The sequence below is a fragment of the Syngnathus leptorhynchus genome, chromosome 19 (assembly GCF_054491065.1).
Source record: "Syngnathus leptorhynchus isolate UIUO chromosome 19, UIUO_Slep, whole genome shotgun sequence".
In the NCBI taxonomy this organism is placed as follows: domain Eukaryota; kingdom Metazoa; phylum Chordata; class Actinopteri; order Syngnathiformes; family Syngnathidae; genus Syngnathus; species Syngnathus leptorhynchus.
Window position 1 is genome coordinate 7,680,234 of NC_141213.1, and position 19,224 is coordinate 7,699,457.

Genomic DNA, 19,224 nt, shown 5'->3' on the forward strand with positions numbered 1-19,224 from the left:
GCTCGGAATCTTATCAACTATTCATGACCCGCTCCAGTGTAGCAAAGAGGTCACGAGAGACAATAGGCACGCAAATAAACATGAGCTGAAGAACATTGTCAATGAAGAAGAGAGGGATTTCTCTCTCCCGGAGGTCACGATTGAGTTCTTGTTATGCTCTGATTTCAAAAGACATGATTCAAGTGTCCAAAAGTGCACAAGAAGTTAAGCATGCCGCTTTAAGACTCAAGAGCGCAAATGCCGGAGACAAACACACCCCAATTGTACCTCGTGTGCTGGTGAGCTAAGCTAACAAAGCTAGGTAAGGTCATTTGGGGCCACGGTGATTAAAATGCTGCATAAAATTCAGCCGCGTAAGCCGGCGACTCAATCTGTTTAGCTCGACCGCATTTCCATCTGGACAAAAATGTGGACGCCGGCTGGCAGGGCGAGATAGCACGTGCCGCCGGCACTTTTGGAATCCTTGGGAAAATACCGTGACGCCGCAACTTGCAAATGACTTCACTGTGTGAGAGGGTTAGGGTTAGGGAGAGACCCGCCCCTCACAACACCATGTACACCTGCACCTTGCCACACGTCTTTGACGAAGACCCCGAGTGACCGAAGGGTTTTTGCTTTGACTCATCACTTGGCAAGATCTCTCCAGGTTGCTTTTGAAGAAAGAAAAGAACCCTTTGGAAAGTGTTCCTTTTTGTCAGTCGGCCAAGTCCAATTTGACGGGGAATACCGCGTTTGTCCGAGTTTTGTCATGCTATCAGATTTTGTGAAGTTGCGAGCAGCGTCTGCTTTCCTTCATTTGGCCGGCTAACTGCCGCCGCCACTTTGGTACGCGCCAGCCTCGACGAGCGCTTCTGTCCTCTCTCGGTCCAAGCTTCCCTCCCGCCGCCACGTGCGGCTTAGGTCTCCCGTTCCGATTCCCGCTCGTTTACGTCCAAAGCGCTTCCCCTCCTAAGGAGGACCTTGGCTCAACGTTGCCTGGAGAAGAGATTCCTCAGGGCGTTGTTGTAGTTCTTGTTGAAGGCGGTGTAGATGAGCGGGTTGAAGAAGGAGTTGGAGTAGCCCAGCCAGAGGAAGATGCTCTTCCAGATGGGCGGGATGTCGCAGGAGCACAGCGGCACGATCAGCTCGGTGATGAAGAACGGTATCCAGCACAGCACGAAGACTCCGATCAGGATGCCCACCATGAGCGCCGCCTTCTTCTCCTTTTGCTCGCGCCACGTGTCGCCGTCCGTCTGGAAGGTGACGGTGGCGTGGCGCGCCGCAAACACCATCTGGGGCCGCCCGGCCTCCTCTTTCGCCTGCACCGGCCAGATCCCAGTCAAATACGGCAAGAACTACGTGAAGCCGCCAATGACTTTCTTTCTCGTTTAGGTGCGCCGGCCGCTCGCCGCCCAGCTCGCCGACCGAGTCGCCGCCCGGCTCGCCGGCCAACTCGCCGGCCGGCTCCCCGACCAACTCGCCGGCTGGCTCGCTGAGCGGCTCCCCGTTTCCATGCCAGAGATTTGTCTAAAGCCCAGTTCGAGGCTCGTGAGGCAAAGGGCGGCGGAACCTTCCGGAATCCGGTCGACCGACCGCGATAACCCGGCTCGAGATTTGCTCACCTCCGCCATGGGCGTGACGGTGTTGCTCTTGCGCGAGCCGATCCGGAACTTGGCCGCCTTGTAGATCTTCCAGTAGACAAAGAGCACCACGCAGAGCGGCAGGTAGAAAGCGCCGAAGGTGGAGAAGATGGTGTAGGACGGCTCCTGGCTCACCTGGCACTTCATGCCCTCGGCGTACGTCTCGCCCCAGCCGAAGAGCGGCGAGAGCGAGATGATGGAGGACAGCAGCCAGGTCAGGGCGATCATCACGTTGGAGATCTTCTTGCGCGTCTTCAGCGTGTACTCCAGGTGGCGCGTGATGGACCAGTAGCGGTCCAGAGCGATGGCCGTCACGTTCCAGATGCTGGCCGTGCAGCACAGCACGTCGAAGGAGATCCATACCTGGTGCCATTTGAAGCAAAAGCCTCATCATCAGCATCATCCTTGTCATCACCAGCATCATCATCATCATCACCACGTGCACCTGGCAGAGCACCCGGCCCAGCTTCCACAACCGTCCGTTCAGCTCGTGCACCAGACTCAGCGGCATCACCAGCGCCGCCACCATCACGTCAGAAATGGCCATGGACGCCACCAGGTTGTGTGGCACCCGGTGGAAGGTGCGAACCCGCAGGATGGTCACCAGCACCAGCAGGTTCCACACAAAGGTGGCCACGGCCAGCATGGCCAACAGCGTCAGCGTCAGCACGCTGAACAGCGAGAACGGACGATACGCCTCACCCGCTGAGCCGCTGACGTTGGCCACGTGGGCGTCGGGATAAGTCATGTTTGACCATTCCAAAATGGCCGTCGAGTCATTCTGCATCTGGAAGAAAAGTTGGAGTACCTAAGTCACATGAAGCGGATGGGATGGCAAAGTAGGCTTTATCCTAATGTCTGGGCTTGTCGCTACGGCGCTAATACGACATGACTTGACGTACTCTTACGTGGAGTCGCCGAAGCACTAAATCAGCCAAAGGGTAAACAATCAGCTGGAGGGTTATAGCGACGTGGCTTCACAATAGCGTGAGGCTTCGAAACGGCCGAGAGTGACGTGAAAGGGCGCAGAGCGGTGTCGTTACCGCTGCGTTATATTTGCCGGCCGAGGTCCAGACGAGTTCTTTTTGTTTGAAGTACACACGTTGGCTCAAGAGGCCATTTAGCCATTTTCTCGCAATGACGAAAAAGCCACTCGAGCGTCTCATCCGCCCGCCGGGCTTTTCGGGCGGGCTGGCGACAGGCTTTCAAGTGGAATTTCAGATGCCTGCCGGCGCTACTCTGGGACTTCTTTTACCATGGGAACCAAAAGCAACATTCATAATTATCATCCCACCCCCGTTTGCATCGACGTGGTCCTTTGGGAGACGCGAGCGCTTTGGGCTCATGCCGAAGACAACCGTAGAAATGTTTGAGAAGACAAAACATAATGCTCCAAAATTATTTTCGGCAGGTTTAGATCGAATTGGCACCAATCGGATCTCATTGTTTTGCTTGTTACCCAATAATTGTTGGCCCCCACGCTGAATATCAAATCAGGAGAAGAAGAAGAATTGGCAAAAAGTCTCTCTCGCTGGCTGGCTGGCTGACTGGCTGATTGGCTGGCCGGCTGGCTCCCTGAGGTGAAGCTTCATGTATCTTTCGGCTGGCTCATCGATCTGTTGGCTATCGCTCAGCGAGCCTCGTCCATAAGGTCCGTGGGGTATTAAGAATAGACGGTGGCTGTGCCGTGCCGCGCCGCGCCTTCCCATGCCACGCCACGCCACCCTCTGTTGACCAGTAAGCTGCTGTGACGTGAGTGGTTGTTGTTGTTTTTTTGCAGAGGATAAAGAAGATATGCTTGGCAGTATCGTCAGATAGAGCAGAAAGCATTTTGTAGAGCGGAATGCTATGCAGTTGTTTACATGCGTCCCTTTTTAGAGCTCTAGTCCTGATGAGCCCGTACTGGCCACGTAAAGAAAGACAAACAAGCCAAATCAGTCCTTGGGACAATTTGGACTTTTCAATCAACCTAAAGCCATTATGAAGGCAGTTCCTTTGACTTGTAAAATGCGCCGCAGTTTTCTCGTCACCTCGCGCAGGTGCCGACGTGCGTGATGCTTTTCATTTCTCTTTTTTTTTCAATCCCTCCCCCAAATGGAAGCAAAACTTGCCACGCGACAACTTTGAAAATAATCCCGGCGTACCCGTGAGGATTCCCCGACACTCGCTCCGGTGCCACGAGACACTTGTTACATGTTTGACTCCACAGGGGTGGGTGGGTGGGGGGGGGTGGGGGGGAGTCGGGGATGATTCGAAAGCGAGAAAGGTGCACACTCACCCCGTTTAGCGATCCAGCGTCAGTGCGGCAGAAGGTGCTCCTCTGTCCGTGCGTGCGTTGCGTGCATCCATCGTCGCCTGGGGGCGGGGGGGGACTGATGGGACAGTGTGTTGGTGTGGCTTGAGGAATGAACCCCGTCGTTCGGCATTGGAGGGGGTGGGGCGAACGAGACGCGAGAGGTGGGAGGGAGGGAGGGAGGGAGGGATGGGGATTCATATGATAAACGCTGCGCTGAGCCAAGTGAAGAAGGATGCAAGGATGGGGGGGGGGGGGGGGGGGGGGGTTTCGCTGCCTTATCGGAGCCAAGCAAGGATGCAACAGCAGATGCAGATGACGTCTTCATCTTGTTTCTTAGACAACGTTGACGCCTCTTTTGGGGGGGGGGAGATCGCCGTTAGCGCACGTGGCCGCTTGTTGTCAATACATCCTTGCTGCTCATTCCGATCTTATTTGAAAGAATTGCTCAATATAGCCAGCAAAGTCTTTTGCCTGCTGCTTTTTTGAAAAATAATCACAGAGGGAGCAGTTATGATTTGTTCCTTTTTTTTCCAACGTAGTTGCTGCAGCAGTTTGAAAAGATGCCAAGCTAAACTGTTAACGAGGGTGGCTTCTTTTCTCCTTCACTTAAGCAAAGCAACGTTGCCAAATCCGAGGGATTCACTTCAACCGAGTCAAGCAGACTCCAATCTCAAATGGCTTTGAGGTGACATGTGGCCAGCGACATCCTTTGACACGTTCTTGATGTTGTACAGCGATCTTTTTATTTGGAATACTACTGTCTTGGCGGATGATCCTGCTGAACATTTGTAACATAGATTCCAAATCAAAAACCATTTCAAAACAATAGGTCAACGCTTCCGTCATTGGCGTGATACACATATTGCAATTCCTTCATCCAAAACAATTGTAACTCAGGCGCGTACCACGGGGCTCCCTTCGAAGTCATCTCGTTGGGTATCCATTCATTTTCCAAAGCGCGTCTCCTCCTTTCTAAAGCCGTTCATCTGAGGGACGAGGCAACCAAAATGATGTTGATTTTCTGTCAACCACCTTGGCCAGTGCCATATCCGCTAGGACTGTATAGGCAAGAGTTAGGCAACCTGTTTGAGCGGCTTGCTGAGGCAACAACAATGAAAAGCCCAAAGAGCGCTAGGCAGGCAGGCAGTGAAGCACTTCTGGCTCAACAGCCGGTCCTGTACGCCGCCGCCTTACTTAAGAAAAAGTGAAATACGAGCGCCGCGCCACGCCTCGCTTCGCCCGGCCCCAGGCGTCGTGGTCATTTCATCCATTTCACGGCGGTAATTTATAACGGCGACCTTGTCCCGCTCGACGCCTGGACCGTAAATAGCCCAGGAAGCTTTGTGATTTAGTGACTTCTTTTTGGAAGAGACTCCAATTAATGCACCCTTGTGGCTTTTGCTGTGGAAGCTTGCCCGCATTAGTCGTCAGATGCCTCACAGTTTAGTCTACCGGCGCGGCGCTTCAGACTACTTCCTTGACGCCCATGATGTTGCTAGAAATAGCAACAAATCACATCAATTGGTGACATTTCCAACAAAGAGCCACCCACACGTTACACAGAAAAACATGTACAGTTGCGTGATTCTTCCTCCACTAAAGTAAGCTTGAAGCTGTGTGTTGTCACACATCCCCCGTCGGCCAGTCTGGAAGAGATGAAGGCAAGAATTGATAGACGGCACCAGCAAAATAGGTAGCATCACTTTCATTGTTATGGCCTGCATCAAAGTCGGAAAAGGGCTTTGAAATCAATACAAGCTTGGACAAAGAAACTCAGCAACTCCTGATTGAAATGACCCGTCCCAAAAAAGACCCCGAACAAAGAAACTGAGCAAAACAGCAAAAAAAAAAAAAACAACAACAACAACTCCTGATTGAAATGACCCATCCAAAAAAAACCCCGAAGCGTTCCGGATATGATTAGAGCGGTCTTTAGCGAGCTTTCAAAGGCAACATCCCCCCTCAATGGATTTAATAGGATCAATCAGTTGGAACATCACATGTCAACTGGAAGGACCAAATCCATTAAATAATAATGACAATGAAGAATTGGAATAATTGAAATCACTAGTTAGCTCGTTAAACATAAAAAAAAAAATCTCATTTGATCATTATAATTTAATTATTCCTCAAATGCACATTCATTTTCTTTCTTGATGAATTCTAATTGAAAAGCTTAATAACCAATGGGAGCGTATATTTAACTGGGAATTGCAGCAATTTCAAAGCGCTCATCTGGTAGGGCCCATCGCCTCCAGGTGCTGTCCTCCAAAAAGTACGGGAGGGAATTCATGAAGCGCTCAAGGACAAACGGCGAGAAAGTTGGGCTGGAGGAGCCGCTCCATCGTGCAACTGGAGCGAGAGAGAGAGCGAGAGAGAGAGAGAGAGAGAGAGAGAGAGAGACATCTTTTGCTAATAGCGCTCGCTTGACGCAGTTGAAGGTGATATGGGCTAAAATTGAAGTTGATGTTGATGGCTGGCGACAGAGTATGCTTTGTGTAGAAAAGAATGCCATCGTGTTTTCCAAAAATCCACAACTGCGGGCTTCCATAAATGTGACATGTGACAGAGCAGTGTAGTCTGCTTGGAAAAGTGTCCAGTGACAGACAGACAGACAGACAGACAGACAGACGGCCAGCCAGACGGCCAGCCGGACGGCCATCCGGGGGAGCGCCGAGATGCTGGTCATTCGACGCCGCAATCAGAGAGCCTATCTTGGATGGTTCATCACGATGCACGACGGCTGCTTCTCAGGCCGTGCACTCTTTACTGAAAGTACATTGAGGATGCTGCGCACACGTCACGAGCTGCGACCCGGGTTAGAAGAAAGCCACCCGGGAGGTGGGCAACAAGAAAGAGAAGAGAGATTATGTTTGCAGATGATTTATACTTCCCCACGGATACGATTGGACACATGTGAGGGGAGGGCAGGGGAGAATAAGCAGAGGTCAAGTGGGGACGTGCAGAAATCCACTCGGAGGCTTGATGAACCGGCGCAGAGAGAAAGCCAAAGCTGCTGGAAGAGACGTGGCCTGAAGTGACCTTTGCCCAGGCCAGGTACGTACGATCGTTTGAGTTGGCTCGCCGCAAAAAATGCACTTGAAGTGCAAAGCGCTGTTGTGTTTCTCGATTCCTAAAGCGCGACATTGGATTTGTCTTTTTTTTGCACGAACCAAGTGATTGATTGGCGTCTCGGGACTTCCTGACGGGCTTCCACCCGCTGTTTCCAAAGGTGGCGCACGCAAAGTCATCAATGATTTCCCGAAAACATCCCCCTGAATGATTCCGTAATTAAGAACGCAAGTCATTTTTTGAATTGCCGTGCCATCGTTCCTGCTCTGGCTGTTTCCAATGCCGGCCCGTCTGCATTTTCAGCGCATTGTCAGTTCAAAGTTGTAATTTACTCTTCAGACATTGATTTGACTTTTTGGGGCCGTCTGTCGTATGTGGACCGAGAGCGAGCGTTCTTGTTTTAAATACGGAGGAGTTGGGGATTAATTAGTGCGGCTGCTGGATTAATTAACTGGGCACATTTACATGTCTGGTGCCTAATTGTCACAGTGGCAGGCTCATTTGCATCAACTCGTCTCCCTTGTTTTAGTTTTGTTTGCTGGCTGGGCTGGGCTGGGCTGGGCTGGGCTGGGCTGGCAGCACAAACTCACTCACGTGCTGCTGCATTTCTCGGAAAGAATCCCTACTTCATATTGTCAGTAAAGGGAAATGTGCTTTCAGCAGTTAGCAAACATATTTTTCAAGGTTGTGTTAAACATATAATCATATCAATATAATATCTAGTATTGGGGGGAGGCTCGGTTGCAGTTTCCGCCAGTTCTGAGTTCCTCCCCCACGTGCTCCTCCTTTTGATGTCTTGGATGCCCTGGCTACAGAGGCGTTGCTACACTAAAGGAAGGGAGATAGTGGCTGTAGTAACGCTGATTAGAAAAGGAATGTAGTGTAGTGTGAATTGATCTTCTCGACCCCCACATTGGGAGTGCAGAGTCTGCTTTCTTCCCCCAACCAGTTGTCCTCTCCACAGGTGGCCGACTCCTGCTAAGTTTAACTTCTTAGTAAACTAACACAACACATAATAATAATAATATCTAACCTTACTTAAACCTTTCAGCACATATTAAGTAAATGTAAGGTAACTGATATACAGTTCCTTAAACGAACATTGAGTAAATATGGGATAACTTTAATGTGACTTCTTCAAACTGTATATAACCAATTTTGATCATCTACAATCTATGAATCAAAGCTACAGTTAACTAAAAGGAATGAAGTCCCTTTAAACTGACAAAGAACATTTCGCCTATGCAAAGAAGCTCTGCTCATTGTCATTGAAGACTTCTTACAAAACAAACACAAAAGTAACATAAGGACAGGAAGGAAACATAAGGCTGACAAGGATCAAAAGACATTCCTTGAACCAAATAGAAAGCATTTAGTTTAAAGGAGAGTCGTAAACTCATAAAAATAAGGCCTCCTGATCTGGCAGGCCAAGGCTTCCCCCGAGATTATTCCAACAGATAACACCTCGAGGTCGGAGAACAAAGAACAATACCACGTCCAGGTGGTTGGGCTTCGAGAGGAACACCCCCAACTCCTGACCACAGTGATGACACCTCGACGGGGAGGAGATGACCATCGACCAATCATCACACAATGTTTTGCATGCTTTAATATTCATATTGTGTTTCTTTAAAACTGGGCAACCCGGAAGAATGTGTCGTCTTTTGGTGGTCACAGAAACGCACGAGTTTTAGTGTGAGGGACCCGGGACCCAGGCCTGTATTAGAGCACTTTGTTAGGAATAAACATTTGGTAAATTTGGTCTGATTGATCTACTGGTCTTCTCTTTGACAGAACGAACTCGCAAAATTGTTAGGTGCGCCAGTGTGTGGATTAGGACATAGAAACTTGTGTTAAGTGTTGATCGTAATTTGGAGTCAGATCAATAGCTAAAATCCGTATCCTAACAATTTCTTGGTGACCCTGACGTGATGTCGAGAGAAGGGTAATTGACAACTCGTGGTCTGTATCCAGGACACCGGACAGCGTCCGGGACGCTGTCTCTCGGTCGGCGAACCGTTTGGAATAAGTAAGGTGCACAACGTTGAGCTGGTACAACGTCTCCTCAACCCTGAGCGCTCATCACTGATAAGGTAAGCAGAATACCTGTTACTATAAGTCGAAATTCTGCAAATTGAAAAAGGAAATTTAAGAGGAGACTGTTGTTCAGATCAAATAAAGTGTGCAAGAGATACATACGGCGAATAAGTTTGGAACTTACGTGTGTGACGTGTACGGTAAAGTCAGGGACTTACGCGTATTACGAATAGGTCCGGGACCTAGCCTAGTCGTGGCGGACAAGGGTACGTTGACGAGCGTATTCAAATAGCCAGGTTTTTTTTGAGATCCTGGGAGGTGTGAGGCTCTCCCGAAAACATCCGGTGGTAACAGTTCCTTCTGTGAGAGATCAGACCGCTAAAACATCCAAAATGCCCCAAATTGATAGGAGTGTGTGTGAGATAGTGTGTGTGATGAGAGGAGTGCGTGTGCTGAGAGGAATGAATGGAGTGAGATAGTGTGTGTGATGAGAGGTGTGAATGGTAGGATAAATTGACAGTAAAAAACAGTACTAGCAAAAACCAACCGTAATACACAGGCTAGTAATTTTGTTGAAGGGTAAATTTAATCCTGCATTGAGGATCCTCAAAGTAAAAAAAAAAAATAAAAAAAAAAAAAAGTAAAACAAAAAATTGAAAAAAATTGGAAAAATCTAAAAATACCAAGTTAAGACAGGAAATAAAAAACGGTAAATCTCTAACTCTTGAAGGTGATGAGAAGTACATGGCAAGTAGATTTCTTAATTGTATGCGATACATGCCAAAGTGGAAGAGAAAGCGGTGGAAATAGATAAGAAAGGAGTTGAATACAAGGGCATTTATCCATCTTTGCATGATGTAACACCCCCGAGTGCCCCCACACTCGGAGTGACTGCTGTTGGACCGCCGCCGTACGGCAACCCCGGAGTGATGGCTCCAGTGGTGACGTTGGGTGGCCGACTGGTAGTGGATGTCGAGGGCGAAGGCGAAAGGGCGGATCAAAGTATTGTACAACTGATTGAACAAGCAGTAAATAGAGAGAGGCGACGGATCAGGGAGGAGGAGGCGTCCCGCGTGGACACTTCCACCCCCGCTCCGAGCTCTCAAACGTCCAACATAACGAAAGGAGTAGGTGGGCATAGACTAAGTGCCGAGAACGAGGAGCTAAAAAAGAAAGTTGATCAAGTTGATGAGCAGCGTAGACAGGAAGCTCAGATGTTGAAATGGGTAACGGAGAAAATAAGACAAGACGCGAAGAGTGAGTGGAGACAGAAAGAGCATTCACAGCGGGACAGTAGCGGTGAGGAGGAAGATGATGTTGTGATGCAACAGAGGAAAATGTTGGAGTACGCGAATCTGAATGGTAGAAAAAAGGGCGGACAGGGAGAGAGCCAGACACGGAGAGAATATAATTTGCGGAGTACTCGTGGACAGATGATACAAGCAGAGGTTCAGAAAAATGAGTTGATGTGTCCCCTAGTGGCAACAGCGGATGGTCAGCGTTACGAGCCCATGGTGCTCCGTGATGTAACTGCGATGATGGAAAAGATGCCCCCACTACACAGAGGAGGCAAGGTGTGGCTGAACAAGTTTTTGGCTCTAATGAGTGGACAGAGTTGTACACTTGGTGACATGCGACAGATGTTGGCAGGAGCATGCTCCCTAGTGCAATTGCAGGCGATTGAGGAAGCAGCAGGCACAGCGAGACTGGGGAGGGAGGTGCCCTTGCCACAAGTAGCAGCGCCCCTGTTTGAAAACATTAAAATGACTTTCCCACAACCCACCGATTTGGCCCCCACTATGTTTCCTTATGATGTGAAAATGTCACCTGCCCAACATTATGTAACATGTGTGGAGAGTTGGATTGAAACCACAGGTCGCCATCCGGCTCTCACGCACGAGGCAGAGGTGCTCTTCCGGACGGCGCTGGTGGATGGACTTCCGCCAGATGTGAAGAAGCAGTTAATGTCAGACCCTGACATTCTGGTTTGTGCCGAGGAACGGTTTAAACGTCATCTTTTGCATCACTGCAGAATGTTTACTGAGTCACAAGCTAAAGTTGATAACGAGACAGACGCATTATCCAAACAGTTGTTGAAATTACAGTTGGCAAAAATGCATGGTGAAGCTAGACAGTCTAAATCACAGAAAAAGGAAATGCAAATGTCACAGGCTCCTCACGTGGTGGGACGCGGAAGGGGCCAGTTCCGGGGCGGATACAGAGGCCGGGGAGGGAGTGCACCTGCTTACCCGGGGAGGGCGACATACAAAAACCATTCGCCCAACGCATGCTACATCTGCGGCGAAACCGATCACTGGGCAAGAGAGTGCCCGCAGTATCGACCGCACGGAGCCGGCCGTCCAGCCGGAGGCCCGCCACATCAACCCGAGGAGCCGATACAACAAACACGAACAGCTCCCTCGAGTGGACGACCCTGGCAACAGCCACAAGCACACAGAGGTCAGTACTATCAACATGATGATCTCTGGTGTGGACAATTCGAATAGGGATGCCCGGGGAGCCAGAGAAGCAGCGGCCCGGCGGAGCCAATGCTTCATGTGACAGTGGAGGGAAAACCTGTGCAGATGCTGGTGGACACAGGCGCAACATATTCATCAATAAACACTGCCCTTCCTGTATCCTCACTGTCAAAGAAAACAACAACTTTGGTCGGCTTCTCGGGAAAACCACAAACTCTGCCTTTTACCAAACCACTTGAGACTGTGATCACCCGGACGGGGTGTAGACTCTGGCACAAATACATCCATTCCACGGACACCCCAATCAATTAGATGGGGAGGGACTTGTTGTCAGCCGTTGAAGCCAGAATTCTGTGCGGGCCAGAGGGAGTGATTATTCAATTTCCAGATGGCATCAGCATCCAGTGCTCACAACAAATACAACAACATGGTCAGTGGCTGATGGCGCCCCTACCAACAGAAGCAGAAACGGCAACCATCTACTGGGCCAGGCTGGAGCCAGAGACCCCTGCTGGTGGTGGTGTGTTCTCGACCTACCAACTGTGGAAACCCTGGATCTGCTCACTGACGCCATACCACCCACCTGTTGATCCTTTGCATTGCACTCTATATTATGACCGAAAAGTGATGATGTATATCGGGATTTGTATGAAAATATTGCACATGTGGGATTTAACTTCATCACGCATTTTGATTGGTAAAGAGGGAGTTGCAGCGGCAACTGAACTGACACATGAACAAATGCAGTGGTTCAAAATGACAGAAAAAGGGGTGCCACACATTTCCCTAGCTATTGCCCCAGGACACAAGGCCAGACAATTGGGCTCAATGGTCAAGCAGTTGTTGCAACAGACCGATTGGCGGGAAACTCACATTCCTAATTTGTACTGGTTTGAGTCTCAGAATGCATACCAAATTAAACAACCCATGGCAGACAGGATTGCTGGAGATGTTGGTGTCCCGCGGTCCAGTAATCTGGACGGGGAACACCCAGACTCCTGTTTGCGTCCTACGTTGAAGCCTAAGCCCGGCCTGTTTCAGCCGACCACGTGGCTGGGAGCAGAGGTGATCATTGATTTCACCGACATGTATACAAGAGTGAATGGGAAACGCTTTTTGCTTGTGTTGGTTGACGCTTACTCAGGCTGGCCTGAGGCATATCCGTGCTCGAAAGAAGATTCTGCTGCTGTGATCAAGGCTTTGATCACCCATTACATCCCCACGCATAGTTTTCCCGCCCTGATCCGCTCTGACAATGGTACACACTTTAACAACAAAGCCTTGGCCAAGGTGGAATCAATTTTGCGTTTGAAGCATCGATTCGGCTGTGTCTACCATCCTCAAAGCCAGGGCAAAGTTGAACGAATGAACCGGACGTTGAAGGAAAAAACTGGCCAAAATTATTGCTCAAATGAGAATGAATTGGCTCCAAGCGATTCCGCTTGCCTTGTTGTCTGTGCGGCAATCTGTTAACAGGCACACTGGATTTGCACCGTTTGAATTGATGACAGGTCGTCTAATGCCGGGACCAGCAACGACGCTCGTCCCACCGGAGGATGTTACGGTACCAAATTGGTCTCATACAGCATAAGGGTCCTATTTGTCTGCTTTGGTGTCCAGTGTTTCTGCACAGATTGGAGAGAAAACGGCTGCGGCGGAGGAAGGCGTGTCGGTGGAGAAACAGCTCACATGTACACGTCTACGTCAGAGTCATCTCCAGAAAGTGGACGGAGCCCAGGTGGAAGGGCCCCTTTCGTGTTGTTGGAATATATTTCTAATTTAACATGAACTCGAGTTACTAATCTGACTCCAATTTGTGACTTTACCCAACTGCCACTCATCCAACAATATGCGCGCTCGTTCTGCAATAGAAAGGTATCAGGAAGCCGGCATTTTCACACACGAGTGGATTTATTCCTAACACACAAATCTAATACATCACCTGGGTCTCGGGTCCCTCTCAATACACCTCTGTACGCCTCTGTTGCCACCAGCAGACGTACTCTACATCCGAGTTGCCCAGCCATTAATTATACTACACAATATGCAAATGGCACATCAACAAAGGCATTCTGTCATTATTCTATTGGCTATGTGTCAACTGCAGTTAACTTTAGCTTGCTCTCATTGGTCTTTCTTCTCCTGCCGAATAACTTGCTCGCTCCTCCTGGTTGTAGATTTCCATATAGGGTCACCAGTTGTTGTTATCGATCAGATGGCCCTGTGGGTCGTCCTTGTTGCTGCTCCTGGATGATCTTTTTGTTCTGGAACGCAGACGTCCTCGCACCAACCACATATTTTGTTTTGTTCCCACTGTCACACACTCAGCAGTTTCATACTCTCATGCACAAGATGTCTAATGAACTATTTCAAGATCAAATTCTTATATTCCTTCATTCCCTCTCATGACCTCAGACCACTGAGGTCATCACTCGAATACCTTGTTTTCTTGTTAAACACAAGCTAAAAATCACTAGCCGTAAGCTAAAAATCAGCAAACAATTTAATTCTAGTAGACAATCAGGAGAAAATTTCATACCCTCCCATGGCCCCAGGTCCCTGAGGCCACCTTCACATACTCACATCCCGGAGGGCCACAGCTTTCTCCGCCTCCTGGGGGTCCTTCTGAGGGATCATCATGTACTGGCCACCCGGAGGGAGTGGCCCCAACGTGCGTTCAATTGTCTTAACAGTTAATGATCTGATACATGGAATACAGCAACATCCGCATAACACCATAATAGCAGCAAACACAGCGATAGAAATCAGTACTGATGCAATCAAGCTTTTATATTTGCCAAAGACGTTTAACCAGTCAGAGTACCAACTGGTGTTCACACCTGAGTGCTCCTTCATTTTGTTACTTAGCGTGCGCAGACCCTCCAATGCCTTAGTGAGCCGACCGTCAGGAGACGTATTGTTGGGAATCAGAGTACAGCACTGATCCCCAAAAATACCACAGACTCCTCCTCTTTCCGCTAACACCATATCTAAACCTATTCTATTTTGGAATGCCATAAGAGACGTGGCTGCTAATTGCTCATGCACTGCCTGGAGTGCCAAGGTGGTGAAGTTCGCCAATCGTTGGACATTGTAGTGGACATAATTAATCCGGTCCACATTTTTGTTTACTGTAATGAGCAGGAAAATACTCTCCCATCCTGCTGCCACTTGATTCACCAATTTGTATTCATCAGGGACCCCTCTTGGAACTCCAATTGCATCTATGTACGTGGGGTCTCCTGCATTCAACCATTCTTGCATGTCCTTTTTCTTCCTCAAAAGGAAGGGGATTCTTCCCCACCGTCCAACGCCTTCCCAATTTATTCTGGACACGTCTAATGCTGTCACACTAATTGGCATGATCAGCGTTACTAGGGCGCACTTACCTGAGGCATTGGAGGGAAGCCTATCGTACAACACTTTTGCTCCACACCACAGCCAAACATCAGCACGAGCTAGAGGGATTCCTGCTGGCAAAGACACATTTTCATTACACCATGACTCCTGGATATTTCCAATCCCAGGGCCAGTCCCATTTAACTTTAGGCAGGTGAAATATTGTTGTGCAACATTGCCGTAAAAAATTGGCTTTTTCTTTCCTGTGGGCGTACCAAGGGCCAGTCCTGGTACCGTGGTTGATAATTGTCCAATTTATCTAACAAATCATGCCATTGTTGAGTCCAGTTGAAATTTGTCACCCAAGCTTTCACCTGTATCGGTTGTTTATACCTCAGATTTAGCAGTAGTTGTTGTGTCTGTGGCTTCAGCGTCTTACCACCATCTTGCTCTGCTTCATACCATACCGTTCCATTACAGGAATGATACACCATCACTCGTTCTTCTTTCGCTCCATCACTTCTGAAAATAGTCAATAAAGTTAAACATTTGCATCGTCGTCGTCGTTGTTCAGACACTTTCGAGTCTGACTTGGATCCAATTCCCGCCATTGTCACATTCCCTCTCTTGACCTGGCTGTCCAGGCGGTCAACCTTTAAGCCCACCATTGGCAGACACTGTGCCCCTGTGTCCTCCATACCTTTGGCTGCTTCCTTCGGCCATCAATATTGAGGACGGCGGACCGGACTGGAGCAATCAACTTCCAATTGGATCGGCTGAACCGTATGACAAAAACCAACATCAAATGGACCCTGTGACCACAAGGTCTGTGGCATTTGATCCAGCATCGCCTGTGCAGACTCATGGTCCGTCTGTTCCCGCCCATCATGGCGGTCCAGGAAGACCAATTCAAGGTCTGACTCATCTACCATTTTTGCCATTGTCCTGTAACTTTTGGTTGCGGCCGAATGCCACACATCTGGAATCTCAGTCATCATCCAGTCATGTTGTTGTGTTAATCGTTTCACCATGGGCCCCAATTGGCGGGGCTCATGGCCTGGCGACACAGCCAGTGACACGTGCGGCAAACCTTCCTCACTCATTCGATACCATTGCTCTTGCTCCGGCGACAACTGTACATATGCTGCCACCCCCTCGGGGCCCACAAAGATGCATGGTGATTGTAATGTCCAATCATCTCCCTCAATTTCTTCAAACGCATCTCTATATATCTCATCTGATTCTCTATCATAATATAGAGTGCAATGCAATGGATCCACTGGGGGGTGGTACGGTGCCCATGCCTGGATCCACGGTTTCCACAAGAGGTACGTGGAGTAGACACCTCCCCCAAACGGAGTCTCAGGTTTCAATCTCGCCCAGTAGATTCGTGCCGTTTCTGGTACTGTGGGGAGTGGTGCCATCAACCACTGACCCTGAGGTGTCACAGGCTGGGAGCATTCCAGAACCTGTCCGTCAGGAAATGTCACTGTAAGTCCCTTCTCGCCGCACAGAATCTGGGCTCTCAATGCTGACATGTCTCTGCCCATCAAGTTGATGGGTGTGTCCATTGCATGAACATATGAATGATATAGTTTCTGTCCGGTGTTTGTGATTTCCGTTTTCAATGGTCGAGTGAAGGGCAGAGTCTGAGGACGTCCCGAGAAGCCGACCAACGTTGTAACTCGTTTTGACAACGCTGTACTTGGCAGTGGCATGTTGATCGATGAATGTGTTGCTCCAGTGTCCACCAACATCTGGACCGGAGTGTCTGCCACTGTCAACCGAAGCATTGGCTCTGCCTGACCAGTGCTTCCCGAGCTTCCCAGGCCCCCCTATTCGTCCGGGCCGTACCACGGGTCGGCTTGGTAATACTGCCCCTGTGGATTCGGCTGTGGCCACGGGCGGGGCTGCTGCGATCCCCTTTGGTGTGGTGGCCCTGCTTGCTGGTTCTGCTGCTCCTCCCCTTGCGGTGGTGGTGGGTTGCCATTACAATCTCGTGCCCAGTGATCAGGGGCCCCACAATTGAAGCAAGTCCCTGGAGCGAACCAATTCCGCCCTCGTCCCAGGGGGGCGCCACGACCACGCCCTCTGTATCCACCAAGGAACCCTCGGCCTCGGCCCCGTCCAGCCCCCACTGGAGTCTGATACATCTGTTTTTGTTTAACCTTTTCTTGTTTTGCCTCACCATGCAACTTTGCCAACTGTAATTTAACCAAACTAGTCGCCAGAGCGTCAGTTTCCTTTTGATCTTTATTTGCTTTTTCCATGTAGATGCGGCAATGGTGTATCAAATGCCTCTTGAATCTCGGTTCCGGACAGACCAAAATGTCCGGATCACTTCTCATAATCGCTTACACCTCATTTGGGAGGCCGTTCAGCATCGCCGTCCTGAACATCATCTCAGCTTCAGGGTAGCTGCCTGGGTGTTTACCTGTGGTCTCAATCCACATTCATTTTAAAGATATTAATTTCATTCGTTAACATCTACATCGGTTGTTGACAAAGTACACAAATAAACATCATACTTTCTCCATGGCCAGATGCAACACAGCGGATCACACTGCAAAGGCCAAATTGATCTTTTTTAAATCAACACAATGCAGCATAATTTTGAGAGTGTTCTATATAAATTGCCAACTCATCTCTCCCCTATTCATTATGACTCTTAGTTCCCACAAATACCATATTGTTAAAGTTAACAAAACAGCAACCAAGATGGCCACCTAACATGCAATAACGTCATTGTTTCTTTACATAACGTTTTTGCCACTGTTAAGGCATTCAGTGTTAATTTTGAAACAATTCAATCCATTTTGAGAATGCATCTATTATGATCAGGCATTATAACCCTATGGATTCTCTTTAGCACATGTCAAACAAGCTCTACAAAATGTATGTTTATATAACTTAGAGAACCCATATAAGGTGTTATATTACTACATACGATTACATTATCATTTAATATGACACATCTTTCAAAATTGCTTTTGTTTTGCGGTGCAAATCAGATAGACTACAGTCTAATAAATTCTTTTTATTTACCTATTTTAGCCAATTTCATCCTTTTAACACATAACACTGACAGCACACAGAGAACACAAAAAACAGCAGAGACACAGCTCACAAACAATAACAACAAATAACGCTGCGCAAACGTCATAGAGGATGACGTTTTGGTTATACTTTTTTTCCATCAGCGCCTTCTATCCTTCATGCAAATGTGCATCACTCTTCTTCAAACATTCTCTGAAAACCTCACACTTTCTCTGCCTCACCTGCAGCCATAACACGAGGGGGGACGCGGCATCAATGTTGATTGCTCACAGGCTGGCCATTTCCTGCAACAATCATGATGCCGGCCCACCACACACACGAGCATAGCACAGACCCACGACTACGCGCAAGCGCAGCACGCTCCTCAATCTCACCCTCTCAAAGGGCAGGCCTACTTTACTGTTCCCCCTTCATCATGTTCACATTCAACATCTTTCACTGTCTTCTACACAACATTTTGTTGTCTCTTATTCTCATCCTATCAGGCCACCTTTCTAGTCACTTTCTGTCACACACTTTATAGTCTCTACTGCCACACACCTTATTTTCTCTACTGCCACACCTCAATCATCTTAGTTTCTCCAACCAACTTAAACATACTCATCGTCTACTTCTCAACTTCCCTATTATCGCTCAACAGGCTCCTGAACATTCTCCATGACTAATTTCTTCCATAGGACACACATCTCACTCACACACACGTATACATACACACACACTCATTCATGAGGATCCTCTGCGCACACTCACGCACACACACGCTACACACACGTTTGGCGCACAACATAAAAGACCACAAAGAGCACACTAAGAACACCTTTTTGCTCATCTTACTTGTCTGATTTATTCTCTATTTTACTTTTAGACGCTATTTGTAATTCTTTTCCTTTTATTTTGCAAATTTTAACTTCAGTGTTTCTCTCTTACTTTTCCTTTAACGCGAATATCTCCTGTACATTTAAGATAATTTCCGTTTCTTTTTTCTTTTTTTCTTACTTTTTATTCCATTAATTTGAAGGGACCCTTAATTTGAAGGGAACCCTTAATTTGAAGGGACCCTTAATTTGAAGGGACTTTTAATTTGGAGGGATCCTGAGGGACCTTTAATTTGGAGGGACCCGAGACCATTATCCCACTTCCTCTTATCCGCCATCTTTAAATCCACTCGTGTGTCTCCCAACCACTTTTCACGCAGAACAATTTTAGATTCCACACTCTCACTCCCACTCACACTGCTTTCACACTGATACGTAAATCCCAGATTTTAAACCGTATCGTAACCACGAATAGTTCCAAACTATTCTAGTAGGTAAATCCTAGATTT

At 48.4% G+C, this 19,224-nt stretch overlaps 1 protein-coding gene and 1 long non-coding RNA gene across 2 annotated transcripts; one reads left to right on the forward strand and one right to left on the reverse strand.

The window, feature by feature from the left end:
• Window positions 1-218: 218 nt before the first annotated feature.
• Window positions 219-4,037, reverse strand: htr5ab (5-hydroxytryptamine (serotonin) receptor 5A, genome duplicate b). The gene is made up of 4 exons (XM_085939484.1): window positions 3,898-4,037; window positions 2,065-2,406; window positions 1,602-1,982; window positions 219-1,298 (listed from the first exon to the last, which is right to left on the reverse strand). Exons 2-4 carry the CDS (start codon window positions 2,404-2,406, stop codon window positions 966-968), a joined length of 1,056 nt encoding a protein of 351 aa, XP_085795610.1. The 5' UTR covers window positions 3,898-4,037; the 3' UTR covers window positions 219-965.
• Window positions 4,038-7,629: 3,592 nt separating this feature from the next.
• Window positions 7,630-13,306, forward strand: LOC147041964 (uncharacterized). Its single transcript, XR_015069110.1, has 2 exons — window positions 7,630-8,739; window positions 8,962-13,306. It is a non-coding gene; the product is annotated as an uncharacterized LOC147041964 (long non-coding RNA).
• Window positions 13,307-19,224: the final 5,918 nt, after the last annotated feature.